General features: G+C 36.4%; 1 protein-coding gene across 3 annotated transcripts; it reads left to right on the top strand.

The window, feature by feature from the left end:
- The first annotated feature begins 1,465 nt into the window (after nt 1–1,465).
- On the top strand, nt 1,466–20,491 carry LOC116175756 (cyclin-dependent kinase 12). Of its 3 annotated transcripts, XM_031494039.1 has the most exons (12): nt 1,466–1,940; nt 6,837–8,304; nt 10,422–11,062; nt 11,106–11,327; nt 12,552–12,757; nt 12,804–13,000; nt 13,298–13,496; nt 13,549–13,817; nt 15,696–15,830; nt 19,681–19,990; nt 20,037–20,139; nt 20,331–20,491. In XM_031494039.1, exons 2-12 carry the CDS (start codon nt 6,908–6,910, stop codon nt 20,450–20,452), a joined length of 3,801 nt encoding a protein of 1,266 aa, XP_031349899.1. In that variant the 5' UTR covers nt 1,466–1,940; nt 6,837–6,907; the 3' UTR covers nt 20,453–20,491. The 3 variants fall into 3 exon arrangements, with proteins under 3 accessions (XP_031349899.1, XP_031349900.1, XP_031349902.1); XM_031494040.1 differs by lacking the exons at nt 19,681–19,990; nt 20,037–20,139; nt 20,331–20,491 and adding an exon at nt 16,102–16,780; XM_031494042.1 differs by lacking the exons at nt 19,681–19,990; nt 20,037–20,139; nt 20,331–20,491 and adding an exon at nt 16,439–16,778.
- Nucleotides 20,492–21,556: the final 1,065 nt, after the last annotated feature.

The following is a 21,556-nucleotide window of genomic DNA, read 5'->3' as shown; positions in this document are numbered from 1 at the left end:
TTTCGAATTTTTTTTATAGATGTATAGTTTTTATTAAAAATGACAAATTTAGGGGTATTTATAGATATTTATATACACTACTAGGAGACTCTCTGACTTTTGTATAAAGCTCCACTATAAATAAGCCAAATTTTCAGTTTTTATTCTGGTTATATGCAGATATTCGCTGTTTTGTATATAAAAAAGCTGTTATTTTTTAATAATAAATATTTAAAGAATACAATTATGTGTTTAGAGCTAGAATTATAGTTTATTATTTTTATTGTTAGATTATTAAACAGTGAGTGTTTGCAGCAGTTTTCAAAAGAACTCTTGTGTTTCATTTCATAATTCTCGCTTTATCGTCGTGTATACAACTTTTATTTTATAGCAGAAGCCATGTGAATTCTTGCAAAACTTGTGAAAATTCTAAATTTAATTTAGATGTCAAAAATAGCAAGCTTAGGTTAACCGGGTCTAAACTTCATTTGATTTTGTATTCCGCGTCCCATTTTTAATTAGAATTACAGATGTCCTTAGAAGGACAATCATTTGTTTCACTTTGTATACTCTTGCCGTTAACGTGATTTTTTCCACTCTTGCCGTTAAAGAGAGATGTAGTCTGCACTCAGATTAACAATTAATTGTTAATCTGAGAGTCTGCACATTCAAACCATTAAAATGTTGATTGAACATTACATAAAATAATGTAAAGTTCTCTATATTTTGTAGTGATTTGGAGTAGTTTATGGTCAGTACTTGGCTTTGCTGTGTGCTTACTATGTTAGACTCGGACGTCAAAAATATATAAAGCTGAAATTTGGGACACAGATAGACTCAGTGATGTTCCCATCAATTTCTTTGAGAGTGTACTTAGTTGAGCGGCTGGTTGTGATGTTCCCTTTAAAACACGAGGGGAGGGGGTGGTCATCCCCTAATAAATTTATAAAAATTTGATGACTTAGAGAGGTAGTGATTTAATGTTTAACTTCGGAAGTTAGCGCCCTTAGGCAGAGGGGCACAAAACACGTCGTCACGCTACTTCCTTTTAGTTTTGTGGGAGCGTGTTTGGAAACAAAACCGTCTTGAGGTTTCGGATATGTATCTTTTGGTTATAGTAATGATGTTATAGGCAAATAATGCGCATCAGCTGTTGGCTCTATTTCAAGCTGTGAAATCAGACTTTGGGTCTAAGCAAAAACGTAAGTGCTGTGACAGTTCAGTTCTGTTGGAACACCCTGTACAAGCATCAAAATCCTCGGATTTTCAAATTTCATTGACATTCTGCTACGTGGTAATTTAAGTAGGTATATGAAATGGTGTGCAAGGAAGGTATGATTAAATTAACAGGATACGAACTACGGAAATAAAAGTGGAAATCTAATAATTAATTTCCAAAATACCAACAGAAATTGAACTACTGTCCGTGCTCAACTGTGGTGGTAGCACTGGGCACTGATCTTGTTTTTCTCTTTTAACCCCGATCCTTAACTTTGAACGAGCTACGATATTTAATGCTGCCTTAATCTTTATAAAATTTGTAATTTTTTTGATATTGACTTAATAAACAGCTTCCAAATGCGTTAGTAATTAATTTAGGGCTTCGAATCGCTTATTAAATAAAAATCAATTTGGCACCAACTGTGACGTCACAACCAGTTCTAGGGGAAAACCGAAGACCGAACATTAAATGCATATGGCGTCTTCATGTCAGGATCGGTTGAATGCAATTTATAAATCTGGCTTTTTTTCTATGATCTAAATAGCATCCAAGCTTCTAATTATAAGAGAATTACATTAATGACTAGCGAGATACCCGATGAAATACTATTTGAGAGGAAAACTCGAGCTATCGGACGTTAAAAACTGAAAGAAAGATTATGGCCTCTTTCTTAAGATTGTGAAGTTATAGTGTGTTTTTGTGTGTTAATGTCGCCGAGAAAAGGATATTCTTCACTGTGGTAAGTTTTCTTTCCTGTTTTTTTTATTTGTAAATGAAATATTTGGAGCGTTTTGCTTGTACGACCCACCCAAAAACACATCGTCATTCAAGGTCACTTACGTCAACCATTCAAAACTTCAATTTTGTTGTATTTTCAGAATTTCTACGCTTACCATTTTCTAACATTTTTTTTTCAAAATTAATTTATTAACAGGGTATTTGAAAAAATGTTTACAAATGGTAGTATGACGTACATAACCTCTAAGTTACTTTGGCCTAATGTGGGACTTATTTTTGTGTACCTAGTGCACAATGTAGTTTTATTTATGCAAAAATGAGGAGTACAATTTATGTCACATCGCGACTTATTCCTTTCTTCCTCTTTCCACAAAAGCTCACAGTCTTTAAATTAGTGCCGGCAGTTGAGGCAAAGTATTTTCGAAATATGACTTGGGCAATTTGATTTAGCAACTTCCTCCTACAAAGATTAAATATCTATGAGATAAGAGTAGGCAATTCATTTTTCGAATTGAAGTTCTTGAAAAATTTATATAGGGCGGCGAACCGAAACAAATAGTATTACGGTTCAAAATGTTTCGTTTGGGAGCTACATCCTTTAAATGATTTTCATTTACAGTTGTATTCTTTCTACTCGGTTTTCTGTTTATGGATATTTTGCTTAAATATATACTTAAACAATCTGGGCGTTTTTTTCGAGGTTGTTTTCTCATTATAGGGTGTTCAATATTTAGGTATGTATGAAGGCTGTTCAAGATCCTGGTTTTATAAGAATCTTACAAATTCTAAAAGCTTCTGGAAGAACTTTTTCATCTCTTGGAATCTCCTCGAGATACTTTGTCAATTTTTCATGACTCTTAAAGGCCTCTGAAAGGCTCTTTTGGGAGGATTTTAGACTCTTAAAACATTTAGGTGCTTACAGATTCTCGTGGCTTTAAGAAGCTCTTGGACTGTTCTTAAATCTTCTTGAAGGTTCATTGAAATTTTTGGAATCACTTGAATCTTTTTTTAATATTATTTCTGATGTGTTATATTTTTGAAAAGAGAGGTTAATATCTTATGTTTTTAGGGTAAAATATACAGGATGCTCCATTTTTAAAAAAATCCCTTTCAGCTTGGCCGATCAGGTGTAGGTAGATTTCTTTAAAGTGTCCGCCATTTTGTTCCAATATGGCGGAATTGATTAATTCACGAACTTGGCCGAGATATTTATGGGTTACACCGAGGGTTACACCAACCCTTAAAGTTTGGTCGAAATCGGTTCATGATTACAAATAATGTTAGAGTGTTTCTTGGAAGTGATAAACCAATACAATAGGTAAGCAGATAGAAATCTACCTAAAATGCTCGCTAAAATGAGATTTGGTCCAATAACTTTTTTACGTTATCTCGTATACTTACATACATATTTTGAAAATGGTAGATCATTCAAAAATTATTATAAACAAACTTTTGTAATAAACCATTTTTGTGTATCTTGTTTAACTAACCAAAAATGTATAGGGTCATTCTGAAATTGTATACATTTTATTTTATTTTCAGTGTTAATATGCTTATCAAGCGATTAAAAAAATTCAGTTGGCAATGGAAGTGTAATTGTGAACATACCACGTAACTGACAATTCATTAGACAACTGGAAATAAATTGACAGTTCCGTCTGACAATTGTTTGTTCACGATAAAGACCTTATCACCTCCAACTATGACGCTGAATTTTTTGAATCGCTCTTTAAATGTTTCATGGCTGACTTTGATGGTAATCAATTTCCAAAAAGCAATTAAACCACCATTTTAAGTGTTTAATAACTCAACAATGGTTTAAGCTAGAGACGAGGTTAGAGGTATCGTGGTAAATATTGGCCATTACGAAGATAAAATATACAGGGTGTTTTGTTAAAAAAAATATATTATTTTTTGTACCCTTCAGCTATAATGTTGCGCCACTGTGTCTTTTGAGATACATTAAGACGACTCGTCACTCCTACAACGTTTACATATAATGTGTACCTCTCTCTGCAATAATAACAAAAATATGCATTGGGTAATTATAGACGTCAACAAATTGGCACCCGCTCCCCCTGATTGTTGCGAATTTATTAAAAATGGTCATCAGCAGTGGCGTAACTAGGTAGGTGCCAAAGGTGCCGCGGCACCGCGCTCTGAATGGGGGAGGGCGCGCCGGAAGCGCTGAAGCACCGAAGGCACTAAGTCGAGATGGGCATCGCGGTGTACCGTATAGGCCAGTCATAAAAAACAAGAACGGCGGTTAAATTCTAATAGTTTGCTAAAGACGAATACAGGGTGCAGTGAAATATAATTAAAACTAAATTTACGGTCCTTTAGGATGAACGGAACATCCAAGGGATTTCAGCGCATTTTTGTGTGGCAGATCAGTACTTTTATTAGCCAGTTTTGACTCCACAATCAATAAGATCTTGTCAGGGGGCTACCAAATTCCCTTTGTCGGTACCCACTTCGGACGCCTCCACAGACAGCGGAGGTATACAAAGTTTTAATCAAAACACTTGTACCACGCTATGATAAGCGCCTCAATATGAATGGCGACTATGTTGAAAAATAGCCTAAGAGTGTAGCTTCCAAATGTATATAATAAAAGTTGTTTCTTACACTTTCTTAACTTTTTATTTCAAACCGTCTGCTACTTTTTGAATGGCCCTTGTAGAACAAAGTTACAGCGGTAGGAATAGGCTGCAAATTTAAACTAATAATAATAATACTTTATTTGTGATCTATACAATAGTCTGTATTAGTATGACCTGCATTTGCACCCTTATTCTAAGACGCAATCATTTCTACGACTTGTACCCTATGTTATAGCTAAATTTGACACGAGAATTGGAAACAATATAAATAAATGTATTTCTATTCTTCGTTGAGTGAAAGACTTCACTATTCAAAGCATTTTTCTAAAATTTAAGTAGCGCAGTGCTTTTAAAATTTCGTGTAAAGTTTCTTTCAAAAATGTACGGTGTTTTATTAATTAGAGCTCAATGGTAAGTGATAAGGCGCCAAAACCTGATCCGGCACCGCTTCGAAAAATGCCTAGTTACGCCACTGGCCATCAGTAGGTGTAACTTTCAGATTTAATCTGGAAATTGTCACATACGTATTTATACATATTTTTTATAAACCTCGTTATAAACAAATTATTTTGTTGTTATTCACAATATCATTGATAATGCAGCGAGCGTTTTGAAGCGCTCTCTGAAAAATGCGAGGAAAAATGCTTAAACAAATTGTCCCCGCAAGCATTTTTTTTCTCTTTGTGTGGAAATTCTGATAACAGATTCAGATTCTCTGAAAAAAACCATAGAAAATGGTAGTGGGAACCATCCATTTCCGAACATTTAAGCTAAGGAAAATGAAAACGAAATTTGACGTTTTCAGTTTTTCAGTTGTATCTCTCAGTTATTTTACCTACATACAGCCGGAGACTAATTTATTATTTAAAAGTTACTGGAGATTATGACCAGGGGCGGACTGGCACGGGGGGGGGGGCCTGGCCTGTAGATCATAATGGCCCGTTGGAAATTTATAAGTATGTGCTGTATTTAGTTTCTTGCACTATTAATAAATTATTAACACGTTTCTCTAATTGGGGTTAATGTTAGGTTGTTAAAAAATTCTGTTTTAATTGAAGTGTTTTACAATGAATTTATCATTTTTTCTCGTAGCATGAAAGTGCTGAAATACAATGATAGGCGACGCACCTCGTGTGGATTGTATATTTTGTTACTTTTAATTATCAGCTGCAATTTAAAAAAAAAACTGTATGGTAATTGATTTTCGAGAAAGGAGTACTTTAAAATGTTTTTGTGGTGCAGGCAGGCAGTGTATAACCTTCCTTTTTTACCAAAATTCGACTACACCAAAATTTCTCGGGAAAACACTTTTTCTTATTAATTTGGGTGCGTAGAATCCAAATCAATTCGTACTTTTTCGATCAGACTTCTCTATCAAAAGTTATAGACTAGAAACCAATTTCGAAAAAAATTCCCAGGGCTGTAACTTTTGAACTAGTAGCCCAATCTTGGAACTGTTTGAAATTATGGATTCTACAGGCCGCATTCTATAAGAGAATTTTTTTTCCGGGTCGATCTGAGACAATTTTTTTTTCGGGGCTCAAAAAAAGGCAGTGTATAACCTTCCTTTTTTACCAAAAATCGACTAAACCAAAATTTCTCGGGAAAACACTTTTTCTTATTAATTTTGGTGCGTAGAATCCAAAACAATTCGTACTTTTTCGATCAGACTTCTCAATCAAAAGTTATAGACTAGAAACCAATTTCGAAAAAAAGTTCAAAGGGCTGTAACTTTTGAACTAGTAGCCCAATCTTGGAACTGTTTGAAATTATGGATTCTACAGGCCACATTCTATAAGAAAATTTTTTTCTCCGGGTCGATCTGAGACTTTTTTCGGGGCTCAAAAAAAGGCAGTGTATAACCCTCCTTTTTTACCAAAAATCGACTACACCAAAATTTCTCGGGAAAACACTTTTTCTTATTAATATTTAAAATAAAACTGTATGGTAATTTATTTTCGAGAAAGGAGTACTTTAAAATGTTTTTGTGGTGCACCTCAAAGCACCCCCCCCCCCCACCATCATTACTACACTAATACTTTAATGGCTCGTAACCTATGCAATTCCACCTGGCCCCCAGTTACCCAGTCCGCCCCTGATTATGACCGCAACACTTTACGGGTTTTCGGGCTCAGGTTCAGGGTGTTATTTAAAAATACATTGAGAGTAGCACTGCTAGACACCAACAAACCAGACTGAAAGTTTTGCAGTTGTATAAATTGTTCACTCTCGCTCAATATGTTTGCAATAAACAATTGATCACTGCTAGCTTAGTAATTGTTTAATACTTTTAGAATACTACCCTGGTATGGTAGTAAACCAGCACTAACTACTATGTGCTGGCAGCGTTCTGGTTTAATATAAAATGGAGAAGAGCCGTCATGGGAAGCACAGCAAGGAAAAATCCAAGCGATCCAAGAAGCGCAAGTTTCGTGAAGAATCCTCGGACAATCATAACGTGGTGATCAAGACCACCACAAAACCGTTAGTTGAATATTCGGATGTAAGTTCGGAAGATCTCTCTGGTCCAGAAGCAGGTGAAATCCAAAGTGGTGGCGAAAGTGTTTTTAGTTATAGTGATGATTGTGGTTTAATCAATAATTCAATGCATAGAAGCTACTACAATACCAACCGTCATTCGCACGCCAGTCGCGTTTTGGAGGAGGAGTACTATGTCGGTCGACAGGTACCGTTTTCGCCGTCTCGTCGGGTTATGCGCTATGATACATCCATAAATCCGTTATCGCCATCGTCGCCTGTCGAACGGCGGGAACGCCAGCTGTCGGCGTCCTCGCGATCGTCTCGTTCCAGTGAGGTCAAAATGCGGAGAAAGGTCGATGTGTCGCCGGGTGGCGAGTTCCGACAAGTAGTTGAATCGCCTGCGTACACTTCAGAGTATGACACTACGGAGAAAAGGAAAAAAAAGAAGAGAGATAGGAAACGGAAGAAAGATAAACGAAAGAAGAAGAAGAAAAGGAAGCATAAATCAAGAAGCACTAGTGTGGAGACTGTTGATTCGGACTCGCCTACCACTCCACCTCAGAATTTGAACAGAAAGTCTACTCCACATCTCGACTCTGAGCCCCTATCTGACTGGGAACCGCCGGCAGTGGAACCGAGACATCAGTCGCCCATCAATGTAGAAAGAATAGTAACCAATGAGTGTTCGCCGGTTTCCAACGATAGCCACATTGCGTCACCAGAACCCGAAGAAGTGAAGATGAGGACGCCCAGTCCGAAATCGATAACACCGCCGCCACGCAAAGCGTTAAAGGACTCTATGTCGACGCGCGAATCGCCCCACACTCCTCCATTGGTGCTAACAAAGTCAAATCCGATAGTAGTCAGCGATCACAAAAGTCCGAGCCCGTTTACGATAGACGTAGAGGAATCCTTCGTAGAATACGGTTCCAAACAGAGCCTGTCGCCGGTAAAGTCGTCCCCTTTCCGCAATCCGAGCCCGGACTACAACGCCTATCACGTGCCCGCTCGCCAGAGCGATTCGCCGATACGTAAACGCAAGAAATTCGAACGCGACGGTCCCAATCACAGGCGGCATAGGAAAGAGCGCGAGATGCTGAGGGACAAACGCAGAATATCGCGCAGTCCGATGCGAAGGAGGGTCTCGCGCTCGCCGAGCTGGAACAGACATCACTACACGAAATCACCGAACAGGACGAAAGGTATGAAGAGGCACAGGTCGAGAAGTCCACGAATGGTGCGCGAAAGAGACTATCGACATTCACGATCGCCTACGTCAAGGTGAGTGGGTGTTTACAGATTTTTTTTATATATTATATACAGGGTGTCCCAACTTAAATTTCCGCTACGGAAAATTTCCCACTAGTAGTATAGTAACACCGGTTCTGGCGCATGCTCCAATTCCAAGGTTGAACTACTGCGCATGCACCAAGTGAATTGAAGGTCATCGTGGTTGTTGTCTAAACTCAATTCGATTGTGGTTGTTGTCCTAAATAATTAGGGTTCGTGCCTGAACTAATGTCATTGAAGGTCATTGTGGTTGTTATCTAAACTTAATTCGATGGCGGTTTTTGTCAGGGTTCGCGCCTGAAATAATGTCACTGAAGGTCAGACGTAGCCGCTAGTTCTGTGCGCAGTATTCAAGGTCCTAGACAGAGGTTGCATCTAAGCAACGTCACTGTTGTATGGTCCTTATTTGATATTAAATGGGGTATTCGTATATATCTCAATTAGAGTAGTATAGTAAGGCCGAGCGCACTTTGACCTTGAATTCTGCGCATTCGCCAATTCCAAGGCTGAACTATTGCGCATGCACCAAGACATTGAAGATCCTTGTGATTGTTGTCTAAACAAAAAGAGGTCTGTTCATTAGAAACATGTATTTCAGGAAAAACAGGTCTGTTAGTTTAGACAAGAACCACAATGACCGTCAGTGACTTGGGACATGCGCAGTAGTTCAACCTTGGAATTGGCGCCTGACTGAATGTGCTCATATCGGCCACTCTCACTTACTCAAATTTATTTATTTGTAACTGTTTCCAATTTCAAGTTTAACAGTAACATGAAAGACCAATCCTGAAGAAATTTTAGTTGGGACACTCCATATACAGGATGTAACATATAGGTAGGAAAACATAATTAGGAGGTAATACATACAAGGATAGAACTGATGAGGTAAGACAAAGTTTTTTTGTTGTATCTTTGATTTTATAAAATTGTTTTCTTCTTTGTATACACTATACAGGGTATTTTTTTGGGAGCTTTAGTTAAACGTTTCTGGGAAGTAAAATAGGTAGGTTTTTGAAAATTTGTACTTAGGAGTTACTCTGAAGGCCGAATCGATGTAAAATATTTTCAAAATGGCCACACTTCCGGAAACACCGGAAGTAGGTAGTAATTCCGTTGTTTTAAAGGGCAACCCCTATTTTTTTATTGCATTTTTGGATTCTACGTGAAATTTCAATTCTTTTGATACCCATATGTCGATATCTGCCATTTATGGTTTTTAAGTTATTTTGACTTTAAGAAAAAAAATGGCGGATGCAGATGGACCTTGATAATTGATTACTTGAAAACGGTTGTAGTCATGGCAACCCATTTTTATCAGTGTATAGAGAATGAATAGGGCTTTCTTTTAGTGTGCTTAAAAAAAAGTTAAGTTGCGTACAACCGCACCTATGGAGATCCAAATTTAAGAAACAAAAAAAAGGGAAATAAGTCAGAAACTGTTAAAGATAGCTATAGGAACATGTAATATCAAAATATGCCAATTTCGATTCTCTGTCTCATGCAATATTAAGAACATGGTCATTCCATTTAAAAAAAACTGACTTTATAGACTTTAAAGTTTCTTAAATTTGGATCTCCATAGGTGCAGTTTTACGCAACTTAACTTTTTTTTAAGTACACTAAAAAAAAGCCCTATTCATTCTCTATTCACTGAAAAAAATGGGTTGCCATGACTACAACCGTTTTCAAGTAATCAATTATCAAGGTACCATCTGCATCCGCCATTTTTTTTCTTAAAGCCCAAATTAACTTAAAAACCATAAATGGCTGATATCAACATATGGGTATCAAAAGAATTGAAATTTCACGTAGAACCCAAAAAGCCAATAAAAAATAGGGGTTGCCCTTTAAAATAACGAAGTTACTATCTACTTCCGGTGTTTCCGGAAGTGCGGCCATTTTGAAAATATTTTACATATCGATTCGGCCTCCTAAGTACAAATTTTCAAAAACCTACCTTTTACTTTCCCAGAAACGTTTAACTAAAGCTCCCAAAAAAACACCCTGTATAATCATAACAGTCTAGACATTTAAATATGTGTACATCCTGTGTATATTCTTACGTTAAATAAAGTCTACACTATCATGCAATTGGTGAACATTTTCAGATTAGAAAAAATTCGAAGCCCTTCCCCACATTCCATTAAATCGTCGCAACTCAAAAACAAAATAACTGACACCAGCTTATTCGCGGAGCTCGTGAAAGACAAACAAAAAAGAGAAATGGAGTTGAAGAAATTAGAAAATTTACTTGAACAGAAAAACGACATGACCACAACGATCATTGTGGACGATACGGTGGATTCGAAAGATTGCGAACCGGTAACGGTAGCGATCGACGATATACCGATACCTTCAGACAATAATAAAACGGAAACGACGCCCGTGAAGTTAGACGAAATTGTATTACCGAACAGTACGACGCCGGCTCCTACCGATAGGAAACCATTGACGCAAAATTCTTCTAGCGATCCTCCGTTGCCGACACCACCTTCGGCGGAATTGCCGCAGCCGACTCATCCCGTGCCGAATTCGTTTGATAAAAAAATCGCGTTGGCCAAAAGGGCTCTTAATATGGACACGAATAAAGTCAAATCGAAGAACATAACGAAACTACCGATGCCGCCCGGTATCAATCAGGGTGATTTGGAGGTGATCGAGTCGCCGCCGAGCAGATCACCCAGTCCCGTACCTGCCAAAGCGAAAACGCCACCTAGGAAGAGTATTGTGAACTTGCCATTGCCACCAGGTTTGGTCCGATTTTTTGTTGACTTATAATAAAGTTGTTGTAGTTGTTCCAGGTAGCGAGGAGTTGAGCGGCGACGACGAGAACGTCACCACGCCCCCTAGGCAAGGCGCGAATAAGGGAACAGAGCGCGTTCGTGCGTTGCCGAAGCCCAAAATCAAGAGGCCGAAGATTTTGAAACGGAAGGGGTCGCGGACCGGGAACGTGAGCAAGGATTGGGGCGAGCGTTGCGTGGACGTTTTCGAAGTAATTGTACAAATCGGAGAAGGTTTGTTTCTTTGTTAATCATTTTATCACTATCTTGAGAGTCTTGAGTAAGCTCATTAAGAGTATCTCCTCTTATTAGATTAGTGTTGGAGAGACATCCATGAATGTGGTAATTTTTATAAAGCACGCAAACTTGACCAGATGTGTCTTATTTAAAGCATCTTATCTAAATTGAACAATTCTAAAAGGAAAAACAAACTCTGAAATACAAATTCAAACAAAAAAAAAACAACCGTGTACTTATTTCCCAAATAATCCCCCAGATTGACTTAACAAATTGGAATATTGTCATATACAGCATGTACCTTCATTATTTTTGTTGTTTATTATTGTTATTATTATGTATTTATTTGTGCTGTATTCTACACGTCAAAGGAAGAGAGAAAATATGGACTCATACTACATTGTTAAAATTAAACTTGTAGAAGTCTTCGAGTAGAATGTGTTGCTGATCAATATTTTCACCATTGTACCGAACTCCTCTTTTCCAGATCTCTCAACGTATTTGGTAGCACATTGTAGCATGTTTTGGTATAATAGTGGACGTCTCGTCTTTTTACTGTGTGGTAAAAATCCATAACCAGGTTTCTTTTTGTTCTAATGTTGTAGTGGCACTTGTCACCTGTTTTGCAATACAATGCATGCAAATTTGATCAAATATTGTCTAGTTTAAAAAAATATATGACAATAAATTGTTTTAAAATCCGTCCTTCAGGACTAAAACTAGCAAAAATCGAAAAATAGAAAAAAGGCGTGAAAACTTGAATTTTTTACATCCATATTTACACTAACAATTTAAAACAATAATATTAGAGATGATAATTTGACTGTACTATCATAAAAAATGAGTATTCTTTTATACAGGGCGTTTCAAAAAGAATCATCCGATTTTGTAGGTTTATAATTTGTTTAGACGCCATTTTGACAATAACTGAGCTGGGCGTTGACAGAAGCGCGCTACTGCTACCTAGCGGAAACCACGCGAAACTCGAGAGCTTCCTCTTACTAACAGTACATTGTTCTATCAAATCGGACTTATAGATGAATAGCAATAAATTTTTAAAATCGGATGATTCTTTTTGAAACGCCCTGTATTTATTAGGGGTGTTGTCTACTGTAAACATGAAAATAACACCGCATAAGAATTGCGGAGACAAACCAATTAATTGAATTGTTTTTTTTTTGTTAATTTGCCGTTTCTTAACCATCTGTACACGCATTGCAGGTACTTACGGGCAAGTATACAAGGCGCGAGATTTTCAAACGCACGAATTGGTCGCCTTGAAGAAAGTCAGACTGGAAAATGAAAAAGAGGGCTTTCCGATCACCGCCGTTAGGGAGATAAAAATTCTCAGACAGTTAAACCATAAAAACATAGTAAATTTAAAAGAAATAGTCACTGACAAGCAGGACGCCTTAGATTTTCGAATGGTAAGTGCGGAGAATTCGCGCGGGCGGTTACAGACTTGTGATTTAGGACAGGGGTTCGGTTTATCTCGTGTTTGAGTACATGGACCACGATCTGATGGGTCTTCTCGAGTCCGGGATGGTCGATTTTAATGAAGTTAATAATGCGTGTATTATGCGACAACTTTTGGACGGACTAAATTACTGCCATAAAAAGAATTTTTTACATCGTGATATAAAGTGCAGTAATATTTTAATGAATAATAAGTAAGTTTCGCCACTGGAATACGTTTTGCCCTTGTTTGGGGCAATGTACAGTGACTATACTAGACAGTGGCGGCAGTGTTGGTCAAATTATGTGGCAAACTTCAATTATTAAAGTATTCCAGTGGTAATTTTTTTTACATGTTTGAATTTGCCTCAACATGGCGAGTGGGCGGAGTCTGAGCTCAATTGTCGCCACTGTTTTGTATAAAGTCACTGTAGGGTAATGCGTTAGCAGCAGTCATGCGAATTAAAAATTATTTGTAACGTTTAGGTATTGACATTTTGAAATATTTGCAGAGGAGAAGTGAAGTTGGGCGACTTCGGGTTAGCGCGTTTGTGTAACACAGAAGAGCGACCGTACACAAATAAAGTAATAACGTTATGGTACCGTCCTCCCGAATTACTTTTAGGACAGGAACATTACGGTCCCGCGATAGACGTTTGGAGTTGCGGTTGCATTCTAGGAGAATTATTTCTGAAAAGGCCGCTTTTCCAAGTAAGCCGAACACCTCATCCGCGACTTGCGTTCACACCTCTTTTTTTAACAGGCAAACTTAGAAGCGCAACAATTAGAAATGATCTCAAGACTGTGCGGCACACCAACACCGGCCGTTTGGCCTTCCGTCATAGAGCTGCCAAATTTCAACCTGCTCAAACCAAAAAAAATCTACAGGCGGCGGATACGCGAGGAGTTTATTTTCATGCCGACTTCTGCGCTTAATTTATTAGATAAAATGTTAGAGTTAGATCCGAGTAAACGAATTACTGCCGAGGACGCATTGAAGTCAATGTGGCTCAAAAACATCAATCCAGAACAGTAAGTATGGTTTTTAGTCACTAGTCTACTAGCAGGTGTGCCGTTAATTGCCACAGAATTTCACAATTTATTTTTGAGTACATGAAATGGTGGGAGAAAGGTTGTCATCTGTACTCATTTGGGTATCTACCCGAACGCTTTCTTTACAAGTTAAATATCCATTCCGTTCTTTATTTCTTACTTCTTAGAAACCATATGAATCGCGAACGAGTCCAAGCATTTGTGTTTATAACGGTCACGAAAAAAAATGTATTAAGTGATTGATACCAAACAAACATGTACATACAGTGTGTCCCCGGATTGAGTGCATATGCTGTGTATATGACAAATTTTTTTCGAGTTAGATCTTGATATTCAACAAAAGTTATTCATCTGTTTATTCACTACAACTTTTATTTCGAACAATTTTGCCTAAAATTAATACTTTTGCCACAATTTACAAAATACCACTTTCAAGCCCGAGTTGTGTATGTTTTAATTATTTTTCCCCGATTTTGAATCACTTGACCTACATAAAAAACCCGGTTTGGAACGAGAACTAATTTTTTTTGTCAAATAATATTATATAGCCTGAACTAGTAAACAATAAAGATCTTTAAGGGTATTTCAGAGTCTCCCAAGTGTCTCTAACTCGGCCTTCTGGAGGAAAGCTTCTTCAAAAGCTCTCAATTGTTTCCACAGGTTTCTAATGATCTTCACAAGCTTTTAATAATTTGTAAGAGTGCATTTAAGAGTCGAGCTTATAAAAATCGTTAACAATTTGTAAAGACTTCCAAAATCCTCCAGGAGTCTATAAGATTCTCGTTTTTAATAAAGTTGATGAGTTTTTAGTTTCCATAGACTTTCAATAGTCTTCTAAGAGGCTTTGAGAGCCTCAATTGGCCTTTAAGAGCGTTGAAAAATTCCGTATACGCTTTAATAGTGTTGAGAGACCGTGAAGAGCCTTTAAAAATAGCAAATATCTCCAATAGCCTCCCGAGGTCTTTTAAAATCTTCCTTAAGATTTTGTCTCTTTACACTTTGAGAGCTTTTAAGGGTCTTGAAGAGTTTTTTAGAATTTTCAAGGCTTTTAAGAAAGGTATACCCTTAAGAAACCTGCCCAAGCGTCGAAGGATCTCCGCTTAAGTCGCTCCAATAATTTTTAGCGCATTTTTGGAAAAAAATACGCTATTATATTCGTTATGGCTGGCTGGCTGGCCGTCTGGCTGATATCTCGGCAATTACAATAGCTAGCAAGATTTCAAATTTTCACTAAAAGCTTTCTGATGTAGTGTAGATGTGCAGGCTCTATCTAGGTCTATTTTGAGTTAGATTACTTATGAGATTGATAATTGAAGAAAATAATTTCCGACATGGTTTTCGGAGGTGCTATAATTTTTCCGTTAGATAGCGCTACCAGTAGAACAACTTAATTATTAGCGCATTTTTGAAAAAAAAATACGCTATTATATTGCTGGCTGGCTGGCTGTCCGGCTGAGATCTCAGCAATTACAATTGCTAGAGACTTTACATTTTCACTAAAAGCTTTCTGTTATAGTGAGATCGATAATTTTAAACTTTGCTAATGAAATACTGACCTGCATTCCCAAAAATGCGCTTTCATCATGCAAATGCTGATTTAAAACTTGTTTATTTCAATAACCTGAAATTTGACATCCAGCAAACAAACCAGACTACAGTAGGCACTTCTTTTATAGTGTCCTAAAGTGACTGGGACGATCTTTCTCTGAATGGTTGGTTAGGGGCTAGGAGGTAGAAATTATTTTGCTTAGAGAAGTATTACCAATGAAACATTTGAAATGTGTATAATATGAACATTTTGAAACATCCGTATATACTTTAAATACTGACTACCCTCACTACACAAAGTGTTTTCAGAATGAACGTACCGGAACTTCCAACATGGCAAGACTGTCACGAGCTGTGGAGCAAAAAACGAAAACGCCAACTGCGCGAGCAACAAGAAGCCGTTCAGAACCTTCCAACTAGTAAACCCCCAGTGGACATTGGCGGGTGAGTTTGCCTTTGACTACACGTTCGGGTAAAACGTTTTATGTTGTAGTAGTAGCACTATTATTTGCACATTTTGTAGACTTTCTTGCACTTGTTCTATACCTGTATGTAGTTGTTGTAGCGAGTATTTTTTCTCTTTAGCTCTATTTTTTAATTTATTTATTACGAGGCCATTCCTCGCATCATCAAAGTCACTAGCCAAGTGTAAAAAAAGGTGTAAATAAACTCGATTTGTAATCCAATCGCTTTTTTATCACTTTCTTATAATTAGGACGCAAGATACGAAACCGGCAAGACGATGGGAGTAGCTCTTTATTTAGTTAATGTAGGAGGCTTATCGATCGCGAAGGGATTTTTACATTCCAAGAGTCTGTGCCTACTCCTAGTCATTGAGTTTAATACAATTTATCCAAAGCAACGGCTGAGGGCGACAATCCTGTTCCTAATTCCGCAGCTTGCTTGTAGATTAGTTTTCGTTTTCCTTTCTAGTAGACTAGAGTTACGGATAGGTTCGAGCGTTGCTCTCGAACTGAATGTGAGCATTTAGTTAGTCTTCAATCAAGAACTTGTTTTGATCCTTATAATTGACGAATTATATTTTGAAACAGGTCTGCTATCTTCTGAGAAATGCGATGTATGCTGCATTATGTTAAGTGTTTTCTCGATGTTAGGCCTGGACTGAATTGTTATAATAGACTTGTTATTATTATTATTATTTTGTGCATGTGTATTTAATTTTATTTAGGCATGAACGAGGGATTCTATTTTAATTATATATATATTTACTATTCGATGAAATCTTAATTGTCTCGAAATGTTTGTGATATAACAAAGCAAAAGTTGCCTAAATATTTATCATGTTATAATATCCAATTTATATACCAAAATAAGTTAAAATGTAAATATTTATAAATAATTATCATTGTTAGTAACATAACCCGTCATTGATAATTTAATACAATTTGTTTCTAAGTTTGTAAATATTTTAGTTTAGTTTTACTTGTGAATAAAGGGTTTTTACATTACTTTTTATTTTCGTACTTTTTATTGTCGAGTGTGCGCCATGACGTTTATTTGTTACTGTTTTATATTGCACTTTGCAAATTGGACACTAAATTTTTAAGAGAACACTGTGCCCCCATTTGCTGACATTTGCAAATTGTTTTGAGGTAAGAAAGTAAACTCAACTTCAGTATTTAGCAATTATAATTATTACATAATATTTTCGATACATTCAGGCTGTCTGAAACATCCTATATTAAAAAGTGGTAGAATCCTAATGGCCTTTTTCTACATCTTGATATCGTTCTGCCTGCATGTGCATGGCTTGCTTCTTTATACATTAGGTAGTTAGGTATCTTTTGTTTTTTATCAATAAATAATAAGATTTCCTTTGTTAAACAAATTTATTGACAGAAAACAAGTCGCTTATATTAATTGTTCCATATACTCAATGTGAAATCTTGGAACTGTTTGAAATTATGGGCAAATTCTATCAGAAAAACTTTTTTATCTGAGACAATTTCTTTTTGCGGGCCTCAAAAAAAGGCAGTGTATACACTTCCTTTTTTACCAAAAACGACTGCACCAAAATTTCTCGGGAAAACACTTTTTCTTATTAATTTTGGTGCGTAGAATCCAAAACAATTCGTACTTTTTCGATTAGACTTCTCAAACAAAAGTTATAGACTAGAAACCAATTTCGAAAGAAAATTCAAAGGGCTGTAACTTTTGAACTAGTAGCCCAATCTTGAAACTGTTTGAAATTATGGATTCTACAGGCCACATTCTATAAGAAATTTTTTTTTCCGGGTCGATCTGAAACAATTTTTTTTTCGGGGCTCAAAAAAAGGGAGTATTAACCTTCCTTTTTTACCAAAAATCGACTACACTAAAATTTCTCGGGAAAACACTTTTTCTTATTAATTTGGGTGCGTAGAATCCAAATCAATTCGTACTTTTTCGATCAGACTTCTCAATCAAAAGTTATAAACTAGAAACCAATTTCGAAAAAAAATTCAAAGGGCTGTAACTTTTGAACTAGTAGCCCAATCTTGGAACTGTTTGAAATTATGGATTCTGCAGGCCACATTCTATAAGAAAAATTTTTTTCCGGGTCGATCTGAGACAATTTTTTTTTCGGGGCTCAAAAAAAGGCAGTGTATAACCTTCCTTTTTTACCAAAAAACGACTACACCAAAATTTCTCGGGAAAACACTTTTTCTTATTAATTTTGGTGCGTAGAATCCAAAACAATTCGTACTTTTTCGATCAGACTTCTCAATTAAAAGTTATAGACTAGAAACAAATTTCGAAATAAAATTCAAAGGGCTATAACTTTTGATTTAGTAGTCCAATCTTGGAACTGTTTGAAATTATGGATTCTACAGGCCAAATTCTATCAGAAAAACTTTCCCGGTCGATCTGAGACAATTTTTTTTTGCGGGCCTGAAAAAAAGGCAGTGTATAACCTTCCCTTTTTACCAAAAATCGATTACACCAAAATTTCTCGGGAAAACACTTTTTCTTATTAATTTGGGTGCGTAGAATCCAAATCAATTCGTACTTTTTCGATTAGACTTCTCAATCAAAAGTTATACACTAGAAACCAATTTCGCCAGAAAATTCAAAGGGCTGTAACTTTTGAAATAATAGCCCAATCTTGGAACTGTTTGAAATTATGGATTCTACAGGCCACATTCTATAAGAAAATTTTTTTCCGGGTCGATCTGAGACATTTTTTTTTGCGGGCCTCAAAAAAAGGCAGTGTATACACTTCCTTTTTTATCAAAAATGACTGCACCAAAATTTCTCGGGAAAACACTTTCTCGTACTAATTTTGGTGCGTAGAATCGAAAACGAGTCATACTTTTTCGATTAGACCTCTCAATAAAAAGTTATAGACTAGAAACCAATTTTGACCAAAAATTCAAAAGGCTATAACTTTTGATCTAGTAGTCCAATCTTGGAACTGTTTGAAATTATGGATTCTACAGGCCAAATTCTATCAGAAAAACTTTTCCGGGTCGATCTGAGACATTTTTTTTTGCGGGCCTCAAAAAAACGCAGTGTATACACTTTCTTTTTTACCAGTGTACGATATGACTTTCTTGTATTCACTTAGTTCATTTTCAATTGAAGAATAGAATTTCGCCCAAGTGTCTCAAAATTTGCTTTTTGTGTTTTTTTAGTCAATCAAAATTTTCCATAAGATTGGTCATCTCTAAGTGGAGGGCCCAAAGTATGTTGATCAGGACAAAAGTGTAACATACTTCTGATAATAGGATGCATTATTTTAATTTACAAAGACCCCCCTCCTCAAATACCAAAGTTTCATTCAGTTATACGTTATCTCTTACAAAACACTGTAGATTTTTTAATTTGATTGAAGAAGACCTCGTCCACTGGGCATTGGAGCTGCATTGTTTTTGGTAAAAATTGAAAATTTTTATGGCAAATTTGATTTACGTGTAAAACAAATGAGTGGTAACGGAACTTGTTTTGAAAATTTGCGTTTTTTGTTTCTTAGCAATCATAAAGATAAACGGGTGGCATTAAAGTTTAGGTAGGTTTTTGAATGTGACCTTTCTGATTTTGCGCAAATTCTGCTTCAAGATGGAGCACATTTTCATTCTGAAAAGGAGACACTCAAAAACGTAATCAATTTTTGTTGGACGCTCTACCTATATTGCAATAGAACATGTATGGATATTTATTAAAAATAGCAGTTCATTTGTATTGTTTATTTATTGGTAGAAGTGCCAAAAGGGTGATTTTGTAATGCTTAACAAAGGAAATCTTAAAATCTAATTGACACAAAAATACGCATTATTAACCAAAAAAATCTTAGCTCGTCAAAAATAATGAAAATGGAGGCGTACGATACGGCCGTACTTTCCTACGCGCTAGCAACAGCCGCCGGAAAATTGAAACCGGGTCTCTTAGGAATAGCGCCCACTTTAAATCCGGTCGCGGCCGCACCAGCGCCTCGCGCAGAAGACGTTTCGTTAACTCCGCCTCGACCGAGCGACGCCGGATCGGAGGCCGATGACGCCAAACAGAACGTAATGCAGCTACTAACAAAAATTCACGAAGCGTTAACGAATAAAAATGTAATTCCTCTGCATCAACTGATAGCGCTTGGAGCAAATTCGAGACAGGTATCTTATAGTTTTGATTGCGCTTTTTTTGACGCTTTGTTTGTAGCTTGAGAACCAAGGAGGGAACTTAGTTGACAAATTGCAACATGAACTAAAGCAAATCTGTAAAGTACAACCAGGTATTAATTACCAATTAGATCTAAATGAAGGTAAGTATAACGAGTAACTGTGGGTACCATCGATTATACATTTTATAGTGTCCCCCAAGTGACATCTACTCATAACAGTGCGTTATTGGGGTGTATAGTCAATGATTATAGTTGGTGCATGTCGCTTTTTGCTATCTCCCCCTTATTATGTAGTGTGTACGAATTCTGTGCTTTAAAAGTTAATTTTGTAGGTGACGATTCTACAATAGTCGGTTCCTTAAAAACCCAACCAGTTTGTGTAGCACTCGGAGAACTACTGAGGCATTATGGATTTAATGAGAGTGCTAATTTATTATGGTCACAATACTTTTAATGTCTTGTATTAAAATTATATTAAAAAAAATATAACTTGCTTTTTTAATTATTGGTAAGTATTTCTTCGCCCAACAAAGCATTATGTTTTCTAAATGACAATTAGATTATTAGTAGACAATTGAGCTACACACTACATATCGGATAGGATCCAACAGAATTTGATACAAGTATTTATCTCTGTATGTAATGGAATAAACAGCCCAGTGCAGCATGTCAATTAAAGCGGTAAGTAAATTTTAATATTAGGATTTCAATTTCTAATTAAAAAGCCCTCTTTCTTTCCAAAATAAGTATTTACTTGCAGTAGGACAGACAAAATATGGTGAACGAATTTATTGAATGCTGTTTCCTTTTTTTTTCCATTTTCAAACGGAATGTGTTCATATGAACGTCAACAGCTGTGTTGGGGTATCTCAGAACTTTGAAATTCTAGTCTTGGGGTTACAGAATATTTAGTAAAATCAGAAATTGATGCACGTCTGCACACACAATCTATTTTTGTACAAAGGGGTTGAATCACATCATAAATAGTAAGAATGTATCACACTCTGAATTTCGAACAAGAGGTAATTCAAACGACTGTTGAAACAAAACAAATGATCCCACATTCTGGATATTATGATGTTAAATTTACATTTCAATAAGTCTCTCTTTAACAGTAAGAGTAGATACAGTGATCACTCTTAACAACAAGGGTAGATAACATTAAACAATTGATTGTTCATACTGTAATTCTTATTATAGTCTAAAATAATTTTTGTTCAAGAACACATGACAAATGAATTTCACTTGTTCTGACACCCACCAAGGTCGGCGTTCGCTTTTCTTTCGATGGTATTTATTTCCGTTGCACAGTCTATCACAATCAAAGTGGGACGCCAAGTACGAAATAAAATTAAGTTCAATATTGTGTCCATGAAAACGACGGGAGAACTTAAGCTAGCTATTTTTGACGTCTAAATTAAATACCTTCAGATTTATTCCTAAAGACTTGGAATATGAGTGGGCGTGTGGTACAGTAGCTAGAGCAATACCATGCAATACTCTTAAACATTTTTGTTTTTTTTTTTGCTACTTCGCTATTTGTAGAGCTGCAAGAAAC

This window comes from Photinus pyralis, unplaced genomic scaffold (genome assembly GCF_008802855.1).
Source record: "Photinus pyralis isolate 1611_PpyrPB1 unplaced genomic scaffold, Ppyr1.3 Ppyr1.4_LG7, whole genome shotgun sequence".
Taxonomy (NCBI): domain Eukaryota; kingdom Metazoa; phylum Arthropoda; class Insecta; order Coleoptera; family Lampyridae; genus Photinus; species Photinus pyralis.
Note: the sequence above shows the minus strand (reverse complement) of the source record. Positions and strands in the feature narration are given on the sequence as shown.

Bases quoted from the DNA above. Each gene is read 5' to 3' on its own strand.
- LOC116175756 (XM_031494039.1), top strand. From the start codon at position 6,908: ATGGAGAAGAGCCGTCATGGGAAGCACAGCAAGGAAAAATCCAAGCGA. The intron at 11,063-11,105 runs GTTTGGTCCGAT...AAGTTGTTGTAG, and splicing joins GAACTTGCCATTGCCACCAG to TTGTTCCAGGTAGCGAGGAG. The intron at 13,818-15,695 runs GTAAGTATGGTT...AAGTGTTTTCAG, and splicing joins AAAAACATCAATCCAGAACA to AATGAACGTACCGGAACTTC.